This window comes from Peromyscus maniculatus, chromosome 19, assembly GCF_049852395.1.
Source record: "Peromyscus maniculatus bairdii isolate BWxNUB_F1_BW_parent chromosome 19, HU_Pman_BW_mat_3.1, whole genome shotgun sequence".
Classification (NCBI taxonomy): domain Eukaryota; kingdom Metazoa; phylum Chordata; class Mammalia; order Rodentia; family Cricetidae; genus Peromyscus; species Peromyscus maniculatus.
The window spans coordinates 31175769-31196809 of NC_134870.1; the positions used below are offsets into that span (position 1 = coordinate 31175769).

The 21041-nt window shown below is 38.0% G+C and overlaps 1 protein-coding gene and 1 long non-coding RNA gene across 8 annotated transcripts in view; one reads left to right on the forward strand and one right to left on the reverse strand.

Annotated features, from left to right (window-relative positions):
• LOC121824002 (uncharacterized) overlaps positions 1-21041 on the forward strand; it is a 59032-nt gene that overhangs the window by 10749 nt on the left and 27242 nt on the right. The gene's annotated exons all lie outside the window — the stretch shown is intronic.
• Nr3c1 (nuclear receptor subfamily 3 group C member 1) overlaps positions 416-21041 on the reverse strand; it is a 130630-nt gene continuing 110004 nt past the window's right edge. For all 7 annotated transcript variants that reach the window (XM_042264116.2, XM_042264117.2, XM_006976924.4 and 4 more), the window contains exons 6-9: positions 20002-20146; positions 16268-16398; positions 5739-5896; positions 416-4529 (exon numbers count right to left, since the gene is read on the reverse strand). In XM_042264116.2, the coding sequence (XP_042120050.2) occupies positions 4377-4529; positions 5739-5896; positions 16268-16398; positions 20002-20146 (587 nt within the window). In that variant the 3' untranslated portion in view covers positions 416-4376. The remainder of the gene's footprint in view (positions 4530-5738; positions 5897-16267; positions 16399-20001; positions 20147-21041) is intronic.

Here is a 21041-nt window from a genome sequence, read left to right on the forward strand (position 1 = left end):
ATGGCTTTCCACTTCCACAGCCTTGATTTTCTGTATTGTACATTTGCTGTGCTTACTTATTTGCATTTCTAAGAGAAAGCTATTAATCTTTCTCTTAGATAACACTTGTTTACATAAAAATGTCATCTTTTGGAATAAAGGCTGTTACATTTGAAGCAGTTACAGGAGTCAGTTTCTCCTGCATTTAATATCCTGGGAAATCGTAAGCACATGAGCACTGAAGACATGGGTGAGATAATCTTTTAGAGTTGTGGGCATGAGGGTTAAGCTCATTTTGAACAAATGTCATTTTCCTATGCACACACTAGCTGTCACATTGGCGTTTAAATGTCCACCTTATCGAGTTCTAAATGGAATGAGGAGAAAAAAAAAGTTGTAACTACATAAGTTCTATGAAAGCATGGTGGGAGTCACATAATGAAAAAGCAGATATTTTTATTATGATGTTTATCCATATTTGGCATTGCTGTAAATGGCTGACTAACATTTACTGCCAATTCAGTACAAATGTGTGGTTTGGGAATACCAGAACAGCAAATTTAAATGAAAAATAAAAGTTAAACATTTCCACACAAAATTTTACAGTCTGACATTTCACTGTGTAGGTAAAAAGACAGTTTTTAAACTACAGGTTATTCAGCATGAATAAAAAACTACAACTTTTATTTTTAAACAGGAGTCACTGGTTTTTAATTTTTACACATTTAAAAATTACTGTGATAAAAAATAATGAAAAAGCTTCTTAATAATGCCATACACAGTATAATATAGATTTGTCCCCATTATATAGCATTTGTTTAATATACAAAATAGAATATTGACACACTGAAATCTATATGTAGTTAAGCAGGTTATTTAGAAGGGTATTTTCATACAGCCATTTATCAGAAAATAAAATCCTTTCAGGCATGTTCTAGACAGAAGCCAACCCTTTCCTGAAAACCTGGTTATCAGTTCTGATGGACCAGGCTGACTGAAAGTCTGGAAAGTGAGGAAACTTCCATCTGAAGTGGTTTGCAGTGTCTCCTGCACACTTTTATTTCACCTTCTAACACTGAAACCAGGCACATAAGAAACACATTCAACTACAGCTTATTGTTGGGTGACCAACCAAGATGTAAAGCTCACTGAAGGCTACCATGATCCTTGAATGTTGACAGAAGCAAGCATAATACCACGGTCCATCCCATGGTGATACGGTCTCAGTACAGAAGAGGGGGCAAATACTGAGACCAGTGGCCAACTGGAATTGCTTGTCCTGTCCCATCCCTGCTCTGGCCCTACTCTGCAGTGCTGGGGAGGCTGGCTTCTTAACATGCTCACCAGAGTTCACCCTGCGCTCATCGTCAAGGACTGCACACACTAAACATGTCCCTTGTCCCTTTGGGGTGGTCTCACTTGTTGTTTTGTCTTTCCTAAGAGAAGGCTTACAATCCCTTCCCTTCCCCAAGCTTCCTGTCTTCTAACTTCTGCTTCTACAGTATCCCAAGTCAATGCCTAAAATACCCACAATGTCCCTTTTTGTCCTACCAGTAATTAAAGATAGTTTTCAAGGTCTGCTGTAAGTCGTGTAGACATTTCACCAACTCTCACTGAAGTTATTATAAATCTAAATAGTTTGGAATGGTATGAAACCACACACAGAAATCAAAGCTGCTCTCAAACAGTACCAAAGCTTTCTCACATCTACTCAATCAAAATGAGGATCGCTTTCTTCTTTCCTACATAGCAAACGCTCACTTTATCCATTTAATAGAAAGCTTCCTATTGTAGTTTTATGAATGTCTGTTGCCTTCTGTTAATAACAAAGCATATATATCTTTTTCTTTTCCTTTTTTCTTTTTTGGAGCTGTAATTTTTTTGAGAGCCAAGCTGGTTGGGACTGAAAGCAGATTTTTTTGTGTGATGTGCTATTTGGTTTTAACCATATAACATTCCATAAATGTACAATAATCTATTTTTGAGAAGCTCATTTTGAAACTTAACACTGTCATTGATAATATTCAAGTGGTATTTCTTAGGCACCATAAATTTCACATCCAGCTGGGTTACAATTATCTTAAAGTACTTTGAGACCAATTTAAACCATTACAAAGTGAACATTCCCTTTTAGAGAGAATTAAAAAAGCAAAGGATTACATTTTTTTATTAAATAATTTCTGCAAAATACTGAAAATAACAACATTCAAAAAGCATTCAAAGAAAACAAACATGTCCTCATTTTACTTGGAAATAAACTATTGTAGGATGGAAAGGATTAGTGTATTATTGGTGACCTATGGGATTCTGTAGTATTTACATATTGCTGGTACCTCTATTCATATTATTGCCAAACTTCTAAAGCCTCTGTTTCTGTTAACCTGTGGGGAGGCTGCAATAACCCTGTTACTAGATGGTGCCTACCACTACATAAGCGCCATCTTTCTGTCCTCTTTATGTATGTTAGCGCAAGGGGGGATTTAATAAACTAACCCTGCACTGGCAGGGTCATGGTGGATAAAAATGGTTAGAATGGGAGGTGGGGAATTAGTCCCCTGGGATCTGATTGGGTCAAAGCCTCAACAACCCCCACTGCACACAGGGCCAGTTTCCATCTCCCTCTTCCTAGCTTAGAGCAAACCGGTTTTGACTTCCAAGACCACTGAAGCCTGTATGGATGCTCTCACACACTATAAATCATATAGGATATCCATCAACATTTCTTTGACCCCTACAAAAAATATATAACATGTCATGATAAAACAATCTCATCTAAAAATCATTCTTATTTTACACTATACAGCTATTTTACAATCATTTTAATAAATTGCATGTAAAGCTGCAGTAGCCCTTCCCTTCCCAGATTAGTGAATACCAATATGATATATATCTGAAACTATAACTAAATATAAAAATATATTAGAAGTTTCATATTTTTAATATTAGATTTTCAGTTTTCTATTACACAAATAATTTGGCCACCTTAAGTAGAAATCAAATTGTTTGTGGCTTAGTAAGTGTGTTAAGCTTTGAGTTTACAGAAAGTTGGTAAGGTGCACACAGAAAAGGCTACTACAGCTTCTGTTGTTTAAAATGAGAATTCTCAATGTGAAGAAGTTCACAAGACCTCTGTTAAATGCTATGGCACATGGAGGGATGTGTAGTTGGACAAACATGGATGCCTGACATTCAGTTCTAAATAACAAAAATCAGTAGCTGATTTCCTGTACCACCAGGAAAGCTAGACCAATTGGTGACAGGTGGGGATGTGAAAATGGGTGTCTAGCCATTCTTGATGTATTAGAGATTAGCTTGGGGGTAAAGTTTAATGAGAGAAGTAACTTGGGCTGATTTAAAACAATCGCTCCGCTTTGTCACATGATCTGGAATCATAAATTTGAAGCTGTTACACAAACCACTCCAGAAGGTCCTGAAAGAGTTGGTTATAAACTTGGTTGCCATCTCACCGTTGTAGAGATGGAGCATTAGGTGCAAACTGGGCCTTTTGGTAGTTACTGTCTTACAATCAATCTCTTGTGACCCTCATCCACAGTTTACCCAGAGGGTCACTGACTAGGTAGGTGCTCTACACCAGTTAGGACGGTAATCTGCACAACCTATCTAATTCTCCATGGAAGCAGATATATACAAAATAATAGCTTTTGACAGGAATACTGGAGATCTGAGTCAATTTTTGTGGTCTTCTGATAGCTAAGTGCCATCAGGGTAGAAGCACCAACCCATTTTCACACAGAAGATTAATGTTTAGAGTTTAGGAAAGCTATGAACTAGCTGCCCATCTTAAACAGCTGTACAATAACTTGAATACAAAAATTATTTAAGAAAAAAATGAGCAAGCATAGTTCACTGAATATAAAGGAAATTGTTAAAACCAGACAGTAATAGCTATAAAAGGCACAACTTCCCTTTTCTGATATACACTTGTAAACTTTTTTCAGGTTTCCATGCATAAATCAAAAATGCTATCTTAACTATACATGGGAAAAATACACCAACAGAAAGTCTAGAAGTTTTATCCAGCCAACTGAAAGTATGAGCAGAAAGCTGATCACATGGACTTTGGGCACTGGTGGTTTAGGTGCGGTCCTTCACCGATAGTGGAGATAGTGGCCATGCCTCCACGCAACTGTTTTTAGTTTCTGTGATACACCAACCAATACACTTCACTGTCTGCTTCCCCATCACCTCCAAGTGATGGCTCAACTGCTTCTGTTGCCAAGTCTTGGCCCTCTAGAAACCACATGTAGTGCGTATTTAAAACAAAACAAGACAAAACCAAAAAGAACAACAAAACATCTACAAGACCAGTTGATAAGTTTGTACAGTAAAAGCTATAAATTCAACTTTCTTTAAGGCAACCTTTCTTAGTAAGGCAGTCATTTTTGATGAAACAGAAGCTTTTTGATGTTTCCATTCGTATATTTTGGTATCTGATTAGTGATGATTTCAGCTAACATCTCTGGGAATTCAATACTCATGGACTTATCCAAAAATGTTTGGAAGCAGTAGCTAAGGAGGTTCTCAACCACCTGCAAGAGAAGACACAGTCCGATGAGGCTTCAAAGCACAGCAGTGTGAGTGGCTTGTATCTGTAGCCCCTCCTTCCCCCCTTTTATCGAAAGTCGATTCTTTTGTCATACAGTATATCCTGACTACAGTTTCCCCTTCCTCTATTCCTCCTAGTTCTTCCTCTCCTCCCCTCCTCCCTGGATCTACTCCCTTTCTGTCTCTCATTAGAAAAGAACAGGCTTCTAAGAGATAACAACCAAACATGACAGACTAAAATATAATAAGATAAAACAAAAGTTAGCACATTGGAGTTGAACAAGACAAAGAGCCCAAGAGAAGGAATAAGATTCAGGGACCCATTTGTTCACACACTCAGGAATCCCATAAAAAACACTAAACTGAAAATCATAATACATATGCAGAAGACCTGGTGCAGACTGTTCATGCTCTGTTGGCCTTTTTAAAAATTTGATCTAAAATATATCAGTATTTATTGGAATTCCCAGAGAAGAAAACTTATTGAAATAAAATGAGCACTTAAGTACAAAGGCATTTTAAATTTCTTTGACCGTGTGCAGAATGAAAGCCTGGCACTTCTGGAATCCTAGCACTTAGCAGACTGAGGAGCAGGAGCAGGGGAAGCTGTGAGTTTGAGGCCAGCCTGGACTAGTACTGAAATACAGGAAATGAAACTAGTGTAATTTAACAGCTCTTTTGTGTAGAACAGGGAAATCTACTAAAAAAAAAAATAGGACTATTAAACTCATTGATAACATGGTATTTTCATGGAAATGACTAGAATAGTAAGGAATAGTAAGACTTAAGAGGAATGTGTACAAAATTGAAGTCTACAAATTTAACTTGAATGATCACTAAAATATATAACTGAGGGAGGTGGAATGACTTATTGGTATATAATTACATAATATATGTATATGTGTGTATATATATGTGTGTGTGTGTATGTGTGTGTATATATATACATATATATATATATAATATGTACTAATTAAAACATATCTTATGTCCCACAAGATTCTTATGTTTCTCTCTGTCTCTGTCTCTGTGTTTTTGAGAGAGGATCTCTCTTATACAGCTCTGACTGTCCTGGAGCTCATAGAGAGCCACTTGCCTCTACCTCAGCCTGTACTATGATTAAAGGCATGGGCACCACACCCAGCCTATGTTTTTCTTTTTGTTGTTGTTTTGGCTTTGTGTTTGATACTTACATCATGCATGGAGTCCAAAAGTTTTGTCAGTTGATAAAACCGCTGCCAATTCTGACTGGAGTTTCCTTCCCTTTTGACAATGGCTTTTCCAAGCTCTTTGATATAGGTCATTCGAATCTCATCAAATAACTCCTGGCTCTTCAGACCTTCCTTAGGAACTAAAAGGTAAGATGAAGTTGGTTAAAGAATTTCCTTGCTGTAACTTGTCATGCACCAAGTAGGACATTTCATGCATACTTCATTGTTACAATGGACTTTTAATGCATTCTAAAATCCATGCATTTTCAAAGGACAGCAAAGTGGAAGTATAGGGTAATTGAGAACTGGGGGTCATAACCATGGGCAAGCCAATTGTTTTTTATCTTATAAAATGGGAGTTGGAAAAAAAGGGGAGTTGGTGATGACAAACCTCTTTTGAAGATTAAATAATAACTGATGATTTAGTTAACTTTGGCTGGTATTCTTCACTTTCAATTAGTTCTGTTTCCAGGTAGAAGGCTTTAGCAACAACTTCTATCCCACCAGCTACATAGTAAGCATATGTATCATATTGCTAGTTAATTAGAAACTTAAACTTAGCATGCACCATTAAAAACATGTTAGCATACTAAAATTTTATGATTACAGAATAAGAGGAAAGATGATCTTTACTTTGTCATCCCCTACATACAGGCCTTTCTAGGGAGCAAATATCTGTTTCTGTGCCCTTTTAAGAACTAGCCATACCTCATGAAATCTGGATTGTAATATTGGGGTAACATTATTATTTTCATATTACTCTCCAATACTCAGTGGTACTAAGGGCTGATCATAGTCACTTGCTCTCGTGGTGTTACAATTTCTGTAGATGGCTACATTTCTCAAAGTGTGCTCCTACTAATACTGCTGTGGTAACAATGGTTAGGGGCAGGAAGAGTTGGGTAGTTTAATACAAAGATCTCTGAATGCCAGTACTTTTCAGAGACCCTAATCTGCATTCTCCAGATTTAGGGTTAGGTACTCTGTAATCCATGACTGTTGATGCCAGAGGGCAGACTGAGGAGCTGTGACAGAAGTTATAAAGTTGTAAATTCGCTGATGGCTCTTTGCAGAAGTTTGCTATCCTGTATATTGCGAAGTATCCTTTTACTACAGCTATTCAGTGTCTTCATTTCGTATTTTTTGTAAACACCATAAAGCTGGGAGATGTTTAAAAATCCACTTTAAAATTATGCTTCCAGCATTCAGTTCATCTCCACTTTTCCTGACATTACGGGTATATTTGAATTTATTTGGACTCCCTTATCTGGCATCTCTTACCGTGACCCCTCTTGTCCTCTTGCCTCCCAGCTCCTACCTTCCACTTCTCATTGTGTCTTGTTGCACCCTCCACTGTGCCCACAAAAATTGGTAATCTGCATACTCTAGTTGTCATCCTTGAAATTAAGCATCTGTTTTTACCAGATTCCCCTTTGGGTTTATTATTATTATTATTATTATTATTATTATTATTTTGCATTTTAGTTGTTTTTAGCCCACAAAGATATTTCTGTTATTTTCTATATAGGCAAATGTCAGTTTAAATGTATCTATTTCCCACTCCCTTAATCCTTTATTCCTTAATAAACGTGAGTTGCTACTTTGCTTCGACCTAAGTTTATCCTGTAATAGTGTCTTGGTCAGAGTCCATGGTGGCGAGCACTTTCATCCTGGTTTCTAAGAAGCCGGCCGTGTTCTGGCTGTCTGTATTTACAATGCTTGTTGACAAAACTGGTTAGAACCTGCCTTGTCTCTAACTTCCTCTCCTCAGCATGCTTGTGCTTTGCTTCCTTTCTATATTGGCCTCTTTTTGCACCTTTGATGTTTTTTAATTTAAAAAATTGTATTTACTTAAAGGCACAGAGGATGTCAGACAGCATTCCGCTTTTCAGTCACACAGTCGTATTTGGCTACCAGGATAATTATTTTGTGTAAGTCACGTCGGAGACTCCTGAGGACGCAAACACTCTGTTTACAACCTCCATACTGTACCAGCTGAGGCAGGAGCTGCTGAAAATACCACCAGGACAGGGGTGTCTACAGGCATTAGGTGGTGTGTCAACTATCCCCGAGCTGGAGAGTTCAAAACAAACCTCACACAGCCTTCCATTGCAGGTTTTGTTTCCCTTAAAGGAGCTGTTTAATACTTTATTGACAAGAAAAAAACCAAAGTAGACCCAGTTTATTATTAATCATCATCTTCCTCTTCCTCCGTTTTTCTAAGCTTCACTACTCTCTTTTTGACTGCATCTCCACCCCCCCCCCATGCCTGCAGGCAATATTCTTTTCCTATTTTTCCTTCACTCCAGTGGGCTGTCCCTCATCCCACAGCTTCTCTGCAGTGCCACCAGGGAATTCAGCCCAGACATTCTCCTTTTTTTTTTTTTTTTTTTCTCTTTTACACTGGACTTTTTTATTTCCCTTTTAGGAGGGATGCAGGTTTTCATTTCTCTTTCTTGTCCACCTTTGTCCTGTCTGTAGTTTTTCATTTCTTAGCTGACATGCCTCCCATGAACACATTTTACAAACAGCCGGAGGAACTGACTGAAGCTGGCAGTTTTGTACTAAGAATGCAGTTTTCTTTTTTGTTTCTGAGGATTGCCTTTGCTCATATGTAGTAATTTCTCCTCTTTGCATAAACAAGGTGGGAGCAAAGAGAAGCCTTGAGTTCCAGCCCTTGCCCCGAGATGTACTCCTGTTCTGATGAAGTACATCAGGTTTGGAGTTTATTCAAGTCAACAAAGATGGGAGACCCAGCAGCCCTGCCCTGCCCCTTGAGAGGAAGGGTGTGGGTTTTAGGTTTGGGAAAGTTGGGGTATCTTGCATGTGAGACAGACTTCCAACCCCTAGAATTTGGCCTAAGGCTTGCTGCAGGCTGTCACATCAGCCTTCAGTTTTCATGAAATACTTCATGATTCTGTGTTTCCTTTGACAGTTTGAACTCTTTTAAGTGACTACTGTATCATCCACAGTATACACTTTCAACTAACCTATTTACCCTTCCACAATACACTATACCACTTTAACAGGCAATGTCAATGCCAGAGTATTCCCAAATCTTCCCTTGTAACTGCTGTCGTTCACTGTACATATCCATGCATTTCAGTCATCCAGTACTTGATTATTAATTAAAAACACATTGTTTTGTGTGTGTATGGGTGCTTTGCCTGATATGTGTGTGCCCCACAAGTCTATATGACAGAAGTCAGAAGAGGGCATAGGATCCCTGGGACTGGGGTTACAGACAGTTCTGATCTGCCATGTGCTGCTGGGTACCAGTGAGCCATCTCTCCAGACCCCTGGTACCTGATTATTGTTACTCTCATAGTTATTTAATATTAATACAAAAGTGACATTTTACTTCATGCATCCCTTTTCTAATATGCTTTCTTTCTTATGTAGCACATCCATAATTCTGACATATATTTTCCTTTCCTCTGAAAAACATTTTAAAATAGCTCATGTAAGATAGATGTAAAGGTGTTCACAAATTCCCTACCTTTTTTGTTTGTTTGTTTGAGAAAGTTTTTATTTTACTTATTATTTTCTTTCTTCAGATAGTCTTGATAGGTAGCCATGGCTGGCTTGAATTCCAGCCCTTGGCCTCTGGAGTGCTAGTATTCCAGGTGTCTGCTACCATGCCTGGGCCCATCTTCATTTCTGAGGGGTAATTCTGTTGGCTCTGTTGTCTGAGGTTGGTGGGGTCTATTTGTGTATTTGTTTTTGTTTTTCAACACTGTAAATATTTTACTTCAAATTCTTATTTGCATGGTTTCTGATGTATGTTATAGAGTTTTTTTTTTTTAAACTATGACTCTTTAAAGATTTTTTCCCTTTGTCTTTGGTTTTCTGTAATTTGAAGAGGACATGCCAAAATGAAGATTTTTTTTTTTTTTGGCCTGGTGTTCTCTGAGCTTCCAAGATCCACATTTTGGTGCCTGTCTCTAATTTTAGAAATTTCTGAGCTTTTGGGATTTCTCCCTTTTTCCCTTCCCACATCTGATGGTCTCTTCCAACCCTTTTAATTATTTTTTTTCTCTTTATATTTGAGTCTAGAAGTTTCTGTTGACCTCTGTTCACTGTTTCCTGGTTGCACTACAACTAATGATAATGCCTGTTGGAGCATTCTGAATCTGCATGCCAGCATCTTTTGTTTGTAGCATTTCCTTAGAGGAATGATTCCTTAGCAGTCTATGAATCTATTTCTATGTAGTGTCCTTAGCATAAACTGTAGTTATTTTAATTTCTACCTGATAACACCAATGGCTTGGGATCAGATTTAATGCTTGCTTTGTTTCTTGAGATTTGTGGCTTTTTATTGCCTTTTAGCATGGCCTTTGCTTTTTGTTGAAAGCTAGACAAAAATTATCAGGACTGATGAAATTAGACATTTTGTGGGAGACAGTATGTTAATCTGGCTAGGCTCTGGGTTATATTTAATGTTGTTTATGGTACTGTGGTGGCTTGAATACAAATGGCCCCTATAGGCTCATAATTTTGACTTTAGTTAGCAGTGGAACTGTGAAAGGATTAGGAGGACTAGGAGGTGAAGCCGTGTTGGAGTGGGTGTGACCTTGTTAGAAGTGTGCCACTGTGGGGTAAGGTCTCCAAAGTCCACAACAGGCCCAGTCTTTCTCTGTCTGTCTCTCTCTGCTGCAGATCAGGATGTAGCTCTCAGCTACTTCTCCAGCACCACGCCTGCCCCCCCCCATCATAATGGACTAAGCCTTTGAAGCTGTAAGCCAGGCCCCAATTAAATGCTTTCTCTTACGATTACGTTTCAGCTTTACTGACTCTAGAAAACTATTTCCCTCTTTTCTTCCCTGTGAGTCAGGAGGGCTCTTATAAGGGGTCTAGTATCCTCTATTTGCTTTTTTCCAGGTCAGATATGGTCCTGATGAGCGGTTTCTCCTATAGGGTAGGCTTTGCTTTTGTTTGGAAAAACACTGTATTTACTTCCAATGCTTTCATCCCCCTTTCTTACTGGAAGAAAAGTGAGTTTTCCTCTCCTCTTCACCACAAGTACCTGGTAGAATTTCTGAAGAAAGTCTGGACTGCTGGACATGCTGAACATCAAACTATTCCTCATAGCCTCCCTCAGTTCCTTGGCATTGATAAACCTCCCTTTTGATTTTGTTAATTGTTCACAATTTATTAGAAAACAAAATCTCCAAACAGCTCCCAATTTCTAATTCCATCCTTCTTTTCATTCCTTTAAGAATACTGATTTGGTTTACACATTTTGGCAAATAACTATTCTGTCCTTACCCTTGATTTTATACCTTTTTGTACAGTTGCTCACTTTTACCTCACTATTCTGTATGCCTATTGAGTTGGAAGGTCTTCAACAAAGAGAAGTGTATGTACTTCTTCTCTATTCCCTACAAGTGTGAAATACAGATGAAGTATTGAGTGAAAAGTCACTGAGCACGGGGTATGGTTCAGTTCAGCTGTTTGTGCCGGGACTGAGAACTAACTGTTTTACCATAGGACAGACTGCTACCAAGTTTGCCTCTAAGCTAGCAGTGGGACCACTGTGAATGACATTCGGGGCTAGTGAGAAAAATCAAGGAAGTCAGAGGGGTCCTGAGAGAGGCTCTGGGAGAGGTTCTGGTGTTCTGCCCTGCCCTGCTGTCTCAGATTCTTAGATTCTTTCTTTTAAAAATTACTCCTGAATTCAAGTTTATTAACATGGAACCAAAATTAAAACAACAAACAAGGTAGAACACATAATACCAAAATGAATTTTCAATATTCTACTTGTAGAGTACAATAATTTAATTGACAGATTTAACAATAAAATTCTGTCTGAAAAGATTCATGTGGGGCAGAATCATAATCATCTCTGGCCCCTGTCCTCACTTTCCTTGTAAGAAAAACAAATCAGTTTCCATTTTCATTTCTGTGTAACGAGCCATGTCCTGGTGAAACATCGACTCTCCCTCATCCTTGATTTGGCCATTTATGTTCTTTGCTCATTTTCCCTTTATGGGTCATGAATTATTCTTCGGACATGCAAAAGTTCCTTTTAATAGCAAGTAACATATAGTTATAAGAAAATACATCATGTGCAGTATATCAATGAGTGAATCAAGGCATTTGTAAATTTTTAAAAAAATGATATGTCTTCAGACCAGAAAGATAACTGAAAGTCAATGCTATCACTATTTTGATATTGTCATCTTTTAATCAAAGATTAAGTAATATACCTGAGACAAAAAGAAATTCCCAAAGGTGGTAGTAGAATTAGAACTACACTTCAGGAAATGACTCAACTTCAAAATCCAATACATTTTTCTTCTTCCAACAGACTCAGTCATTCAGGTTCATGTGACTATGTATGTATGAATATGAACCTTTTCCATAACATTAATAAAACTGGCTTTAAGAAGTTCATCTAAAATATAATGGTCCCTTACATATAAAGACATATTTGACTCAGCTCTATTAAGGTGACAAAAGCTTTTTCTGAATTCTTTCTTATCAACACTTAGATTCTTTTTTTTCATTTATTCAAACAACCAATATTTCATTGCGTACACCCTCCATGTTATGTTGTAGACTTGGTGATCTAGAGAAAGGATGGATACTTAGGACCTTGTAGTATTTATTTTACATCCCTCCTGCAGTTTCCCCTCCCTCCTCCCTGTTCCCCCAACCCCCTTCCCACCCCCAGTTCACTCCTCCTCTTCTGTTTAGGAAAGAACAGGTCTCCCTTAAGTATCAACAAAACATGGCACATCAAGTTGCAGTAAGACTAAGAACCTCCCCATATAAAGGCTGGGCAAGGTGACCCAGACTGAAGAGTAGGGTCACAAAAACCAGTAAAAAAGTTGGAGAAAGGCATGTTCCTGCTGTTAGGAGTTCCACAAGAGGACCAGCTACACAACTGTAACATATATACCGAGTGTCTAGGTCAGTCCCATGCAGGCTCCTTGGTTGTAGGTTCAGTGTCTATGAACCCCTATAAGCCCAGGTTAGTTGATTCTGTGAGTTTTCTTGTGGTGTCCTTAACCTCTCTTGCTCCTACAATCCTTTCTTCTCCTTTTCTGCAGGATTTTCAGAACTCCGCCTTATGTTTGGTTGTAGGTCTGCATCTGTTTCCATTAGTTGCTAGATGACACCTCTCTGATGAGAATTGGGCTAGGCACCAATTTGGTTACAGATGGCCAGTTCCTAGGAGTCTTAGCTGGTGTTGTCCTTGTAGATTCTTGAGAGATTCATTGTTACCTGACTTTGAGATGCCACTCCCCATCCCTCTTCAGTATTCTCTTTCAGTACTCTCCCCATACACCCCTGCCCCAACCCCAACCTGATCACTCATGTTCCCATCCCCATCCTCCCACAGTCCACTTGGGAAATTTCTTCTATTTCCCCTTTCCAGGGAGATCCAGTGTCCCCCGCCCCCAAGAACCCTCCTTGTTACCTAGTCTTTTGTGTGTCTGTGGATTGTTTTACAGCTAATATCCACTTATGAGTGAGTACATACCATATTGTCTTTGTAGGTCTGGATTACCTCACTGAGAATGAATTTTTCTAGTTACATCTACTTGCCTTGAAATTTCCTGATGTCCTTGTTTTTAACAGTGTAGTAATACTCCATTATGTAAATGTATCACATTTTCTTTATCCATTCCTCAGTTTGAGGGACATCTAGGTTGTTTCCCAGTTCTGGCTATTACAAATAAAGCTGCTATGAACATAGCTGAGCAAGTGTTTTTGTGGAAAAATTGAGTATACTTTGGGTATATGCCCAAGAGTGTTATAGCTGGGTCTTGTGGTAGACTGATTCCCAATTTTCTGAGAAACTGCCATACTAATTTCCAAAGTGGCTGTATAAGTTTACACTTCCATCAGAAGTGGAGGAGTGTTCCCCTTACTCCATGCCCTTGATAGGATGAGCTGTCACTTGTGATTTTGATCTTAACCATTCTGACATGTATAAGATGAAATCTCAGTCATTTTGATTTGCATTTCCTTGATGGCTAAGAATGTTGAACATTTCTTTAAATGTTTCTTCTCAGCCAATTGAGATTCCTCTGTTGAGAATTCTGTTTAGATCTGTATGCCATTTTTTAATTGGATTATTTAGCTTGTTGGTGTCTAGTTTCTTGAGTTCTTTATATATTTTGGATATCAGCCCTCTGTCAGATGTGAAGTTGGTGGAAATACTTTTTCTATTTTGAGTGCTCCCGTTTTGTCCTATTGATGGTGTCTTTTGCCTTAGAGAAGCTTTTCAGTTTCATGAGGTTCCAATTATTAATTGTTGATCTTAGTGCCTGCTATATTGGTGTTCTCTTCAGGAAGTGTCTCCTCTGCTAATGCATTCAAGGATATTCTCTTCTCTCAGGTTCAGTGTATCTGGATTTATGTTGAGGTATTTGATCCACTTGGATTTGAGTATTGTGTAGGGTGATAGATATGGATCTGTTTGCACTTACACATGCTGACGTCCAGTTGGACTAGCACCATTTGCTGAAGATGCATTCTTTTTTCCATTATGTAATTTTTGCTTCTTTGTCAAAAAATCAGGTGTCCATAGATGTGTAGATTTATGTCTGGGTCTTTGATTCCATTAATCCACCTGTCTGTTTTTAGTGCCAATACCATGCAGGTTTTTGTTTTTGTTTTTAAATCACTATAACTCTGTCGTAGAGCTTGAAATCAGGGATGGTGATACCTCTGGAAGTTCTTTTATTGTACAGGATTATTTTAGTTATCCTGGGTTTTTGATTTTCCATATCAAGTTGAGTTTTGTTCTTTCAAGATCTGTAAAGAATTGTGTTGGGATTTTAATGGGGATTGCATTGAATATGTAGATTGCTTTTGGTAAGATGGCCTTTATTAATATGTTAATCCTACCTATCCATGAACATGGAGAGGTTTCCATCTTCTGATATCTTCTCCAATTTCTTTCTTCAAAGACTTGAAATTCTTGTCATAGAGGTCTTTCAATTGCTTGATTAGAGTTACACCAAGATATTTTTATATTATTTGAGACTATTGTAAAGGGTGTTGATTCCCTGATTTCTTTCTCACCCCATTTATTATTTGTATATAGGTGGGCTACTGATTTTTTTTTTGAGTTAATCTTGTATCCAGCCACTTGACTAAAGGTGTTTATCAGCTGTAAGAGTTCCCTGGTAGAGTTTTGGGGGTCGCTTATGTATACTATCATATCATCTGCAAATAATACTTTTTATATCACCTTGATCTCCTTTAGTTTTCTTATTGCTCTAGCTAGACTTTCAAGTACTATATTGAATAGGTATTGAGAGAGTGGATAGCTTTATCTTGTTCCTGATTTTAGTAGAATTGCTTTAAGTTTCTCTCCATTTAATTTGTTGATGGAATCCCTCTTAAGAGATTAGCTTCTTTTCTCTTAATAATGTATATTTAAGGTTCATTGATGTCTTTCCTTGGCACAATAGAGTATCTCTTTTCAGTCTTGAATAATATACTATTATTTGGATGTATCAATTTATCCATTCACCTACTGGAGGACATCTCATTGCTCCCACGTTTTGTCAAATATAAATAGCTTAGATATAAATATCCTTATTGACATAAGTTTTCAGTTACTTTGTATTTGATCAAGCAATTGCTACATCAAATGGTGAGACTATGTTTGGATTTTATAGGAAACTATCAAACTGTTTTCTGAAATGGTCATTCTACTTTGCAGTTCTTTTAGCAATGAAGGAGAGTTCTGTGCTGTGTGTCCTTACCAGTATTTGGTGTGCTCAGTACTCTGGATTGGCTCATTCTAGATAGGTTCCTGCGGTGTGTGACAGGCAGCACCATGTCATGCTGACTTTCTGTCTTTATCTCCTTTAGTAAGGCATCTTTGCATATTCTCAGTCCATAAAAACCAGGTTGCTGTTTTAGTTGTTGACTTTGAAGAGTTCCTTGTATATTTTAGAGAGTGTCAGGTAAGACTGTCCTTTTATTACTTATTCAAGATGTCAAATAACTAATATAGATAAGAGTCTTTATATTTTTTTGAATTTTTCTAGTTTGATTATTTTTGCTAGATGAAAGCAATTTCATTAAAGTCTAAATGTCATTAGTCTTGTTTAAACTTTTGATTGCTTTGATAAACTGTTAGTTTTCTAGGCTTTATTCCATACATGGTAGTACTCACTAAAGACAAAAATAATGCAGTAGAGAAACAGAATTATTAGTGTTAGCACCCTTTCTCGTCTTACACAGTGATGTACAGAAGATGGATGGGTAGAAGGAAAGACAGATGATAGACATGGATCCCGAGGCAGATCTCATATCTATTTCTACAATACCTACTTATTTTACTAATATTGGCAACACTTAACATATACATTTGACATTTTACCTTTCTGAAAATCATTCTGCCAGCCAAACACAGTGGAATTGTGTATAATTGGTATAATTACTACAATATATACACAGAACAATAGTTTTAAAACTTCCACACCCCATGCATTTGCCATATTTAGATATGAAACTTAGAAGTGAGTAGATGGTCCACCAACCTGAGGAGAGCAGCAGTAAGGTTTTCATACAGAGATACTCTTCATAGGATACCTGCAGTCTTTGTAATTCAGAGGAGATATACAGCATGTGTTTACATTGGTCATACATGCAGGGTAGAGTCATTCTTTGCCTGTGAGACACAAATACAAGTGTGAGTTAGAAAGAAATTGGGCTAGTCTAAAATAATAGCTAAATTTTGGTTTTCAAATTTGTGAGCTCCTAAGTGAAAGCGTACCTATTGCTGTCACTAATCCCTTATGGAACTAGAATGTTGGAGAACGGGAGAGACTAGTCAATAATACCCCTTTAGAGACACTAGGTTCTTGTTTCAGAACTGTGAATGCTTTGCTATACTCAGAACTCATTAAGCTATATAATTCTGGAGTGCCCACAGGCATGCTTTAATGGAATTATTAGGATTCAGTTATTTTTATAGATCTTCTAGTCTCCTTATTCCCTTTTAAATTATTTTATTTTTTGAGATTATAATATAATTACATCATTTCTCCCTTCCCTTCCCTCCCTCCAGACTCTCTCATATTCCCCTTCAAATTGATGGCTTATTTTTGCATTAATAGTTGTTACATATATGTATATTTATTTATATTCCTAAATACATAAGTACAACCTGTTCAGTATGCATACTGTAACTTGTGTGTATGTTTCTGGGGCTGATTAGTAGTATTGGATAAGCAACTGGTGTGCTCTTCCTGGGCAAGACTATGGCTCCTGCTCTCAGCATTCCTTAGTTGCCTGTAGTTTTTTGTGTAGGGTTGAGGTCTTGTTAGCTTTTCTTCATCTATGTGAGCATGTCTTTTGTGTAGCTCCTTTTTAGGCAGGGACACTAGTTGTCTTCATACATGGCAGATATTATTTCCTTTAGCATTTAAGGGTTATTACCAGTTACTTATTTAAATCAACATTTGGCATTTGACTAGAGTCAGATCTACAACATTGTTTTTTGATCTTACCATTTAAAAATCAGAAGCCCTCCTCTGTTAAATAGTATCTCATCCTAAAAACAGTTGTGTGTGAAAGTTATGCTGAAGGGGCAGCATTAGCACTTGACATCTTCTCAGTCTTCATCATATTTTTTGAGATAGAGTTTCTTACTGAACCTGGAGCTTACTTATAGGCCACACTGTCTGTCCAGAAAGCCCCAGGGATCCTCCTGTCTGTAAGTCCCTAGTGTGTCTCCACTAGTAACAAAGAAGCAGCTAAAGAGCAGGGACCATTTCTGCATTCTGATGGAGTTAGGGTGGAGCTCAGTCTGTAGACTGCTTTGCCTAGCACTGGGCTCAGGTTCAATCCTTATTCCCTTCCCTCTACCAAGACTAAGAATGTTGTTATATGTTGTTATTTACCTCTAATCCAGGATGCTTATTTCTTGGCCCTAGAACAAAATCTAAAGTCTGTTTCATGGACTGCGTGATTTTGTTTAGTCATTATGCACTCCTTTCAACTCTGCCATACCCTTGAGGGTCTTCTTTCAATCCCTCACCTGGGCCAAGCTTGCTCCAGTTCTTCACACTTGTTTCTTCTGCCTTGAATGCACTACACTTCCACAGTGAATGATTAGAGCTACTCAAGCCCTCTGGGCTCCAAGACCTTTGTTATCTCCACACACACCCCTTCACACTATTTTATTATAGCTCCATGAATCCCCTCATCAGATTGTTCTAAGGGACCTTGTTTGTCTACTATTTTACTCCAAGTTTTCATAATAGTGCTTGGCTCTTGATAAGTATGTAAATACCACTTAAAATATGGCAGGAGAAAATTACAAGTACCATTAGTAAAGAATCAAACAATATTAACTTTAACTGGGATGATTAACTGCTTCAGCTTAGACTTTCTCTACTACTTTCCCAGCTATCAGAAAATCTCTGCTGTATCCTGAGATGTATGTCCCAGAAATTACCCAGTAGTAGCTCACAGAAGAGATGTCTGGATTCTAGGGTCACCTGGTAACAATGGCTCTGGCATACTCCCTAAGAACCTCTCCTTAGAAGTACCTGGGCTATCTCATCCGGGCCCACTAAAACATCTCCGATAAAAGGAGCTTATGGATATCATTGCTCCAGCCTCTCCCATGAACTTTTAGCTCAAATAGATGCTTTTCTGTAACTCTACACATTTTTTTTTTTAAATCTGGTACATACAGTAAGGAATGCTTGCTACATTCTCGTACAACCTCTTTAGGCTGTCCCAAATGCTCTCTAATTCCCTTTTCTCTAAACATTCCATTCATTAATCAGCATTAATTTCCAAACTTATTGCCATTCTGGACACATTTCAGGCAGTCACTCTTACTCACATGAAGTGTAACTGAATGCTCTTATGCTAATGGGGCTTTATGGGTTCATTACTTTTGGAGGAACTCTTAACAGAATCTATAAATGTACAATAAAGGATAATCTATTTTCTTCAGAGAATACTCCTTGGACTCTGTGTATGAACTTATGCACATTCTAGGAAAGGATAAGCTACTGGCCCAAAGGCTAGTGCTGAAAAATAGAAAGTAAGAACAACCAGGGCTATATGGAAGAGGTTATATTTAGTCTCACTGTGAACTAAGAGGGTATGGTTTGAAGAATGACCAGTTTAAGTGTCGACAAAGAACATTCAAAAGGAACAAACAGAAAGTAAGGATGCATTGGATGGCCCGTGGATCAGAACTGCACTTCAGGAAGAGAACATTAGTCAACACAAAGACAGTGACAATGGAGGTAGAAAACGAGTGAACAGAACCGCTGCATGAGACCAGAGGGTGAAGAGCTGCCATTATTCACGAAAACTAGCATAGGCCTACAGGGTAAGACAGTGGCTGACTTATAAAACTGTGAGTTGTGATGGTTCTTCAGTTAAAAAAATCACTGTTTCCTCATATACATTCTTCTCTTTTTTTAGACAGGGTCTCATGTGGCCCAGGCTGGCCTCAGACTTGCTATGTAACTATGGATAATCAAGAAGTTCTGATCTTCCTATGTCTACTTCTTCAGTGCTAAGGTTACAGGTATCCACACTGCATCCAGTTTCTGCTGTGCTAGGAATCAAATGGAAGGTTTTATACATGCTAGACAAACACTCTACCAACTGAGCTACATACATCCCTAGCGCAGGTCTCAGTCTTTCCAGGGCCTGGATGTTATAGCCTTGCCATGCAAACAGATACCTCTTGTCTCTGCATCTGTACCGCCTCACATCCACTCAGTGGGGACAGCCTCATTGCTTTTATTGACCGTACATGAGTTTTCTCATACTTATTTTGTTTTCTTGATTAGGGTTACATAATTCAAACAATAGTACAATAAGATTATTGTTATTATTGTTTCTTGCCACACTGTATTGATCTCAATACTCCAGAGATGCCCAAAGCGTAAAGGGTTTTTGTTTTTTATTTTTTAAACATGGTCTTCTATTATGTAGCACAGGCTAGCCTGGAACTCAAAGAGATCCACTTGCCTCTGCCACTGGAGATCTGGGATTAAAGGTGTGTACCACCACATCCAGCTGGAGTAAAGGTATTTTTAAAGTTACCTCGAGACAGTAATAATGGTACATATGCATATTCTTCATCTTACAATTACTCTACCTCAAGCACTAATGAACAACTTTGCTTCAAGTTTGTTTAGATCCTAGATAGCTGGTAGGATTGATTCAGTACCACATTATTATGATAGCCCACTGGGAAGACATCGGCTGGTTGAAATACTGTGTGAATCTAACTTACTCATTAATGATCAGATCAGGAGCAAAACACAGCAGGTTTGCATTTGCTTGTCTGTATGATCTCCAACCCAGGGCAAATGCCATGAGGAACATCCATGAGTACTGCAGGAGGGTCATTTGGTCGTCCAGGTGTAAGTTTCGGAATCCTAATTGAAAAGAAAGGTGTAAGGCAATACTCCAGTTGATCAGTTGGCCTTGTTTGGGGGTGGCCGTTAATAGATAGCATCTTTCACATCAACACCTAGGTACTCAGAACTTTTTAACAGTTTAACAAAATGTATAAATAGCTGTTGGTTTTTTTTTTTTTTTTTTTTTTGTCCCTTTTGCCTATTTAAGTATACACAAAGTAATATAGTAAAAGAGAAAGCCAAGGGTCTTGGTTTAGGATAATTTCTTAATGGAATTAGATTTTAAATTTTCCTGATATCCATCTCCTTTCCTTTGCTAAAATGGTGGGAGCTTAGCTTACTTATTCTTACTCTGCCATGTGTGTAGCCATAAGCTTGCCAATCCCCTCTATCTGTAAAATCAGGACTGACTGACGCTTAACATTGATTTCTACTACACTAAAATTCCAACATGAAACTTTTGTTTAAAAATGCCTTAGAATTAGATGAAAATTTATATTACATGTGGCATTTCATTTAATGAAAAGCAAAAATGATTTTGTGTTAGTAAATTTTGACAAATTCAACACACCCACTATTTATCAATTTCAAAAACAAACAAAACAAATGAATTCCTAAATGTTCTCTTCCAGGTGTCAGAGTGAATGGAATTTGAGTTCATTCTGGTAATAGATGATCCTATCTAAAATGAAATGCTATGGGCGACCTGAAAATCAAGGAATAGTGTCTATGGTTGACTCTGGATCTCTCATTTGTCCTTATGAGCAAGAGAAGCAAGATTTGCTGTGAGATTAGGATGCTATACAACCTAGAGAGCCCTAGAGCAGCTTTAGTTTTGGGGGGTGCTGCAGATTGACCCCAGGGTCTTGTGCATGGTGAGCAAATGGCATACCACTGAGTTAGTTATATATCA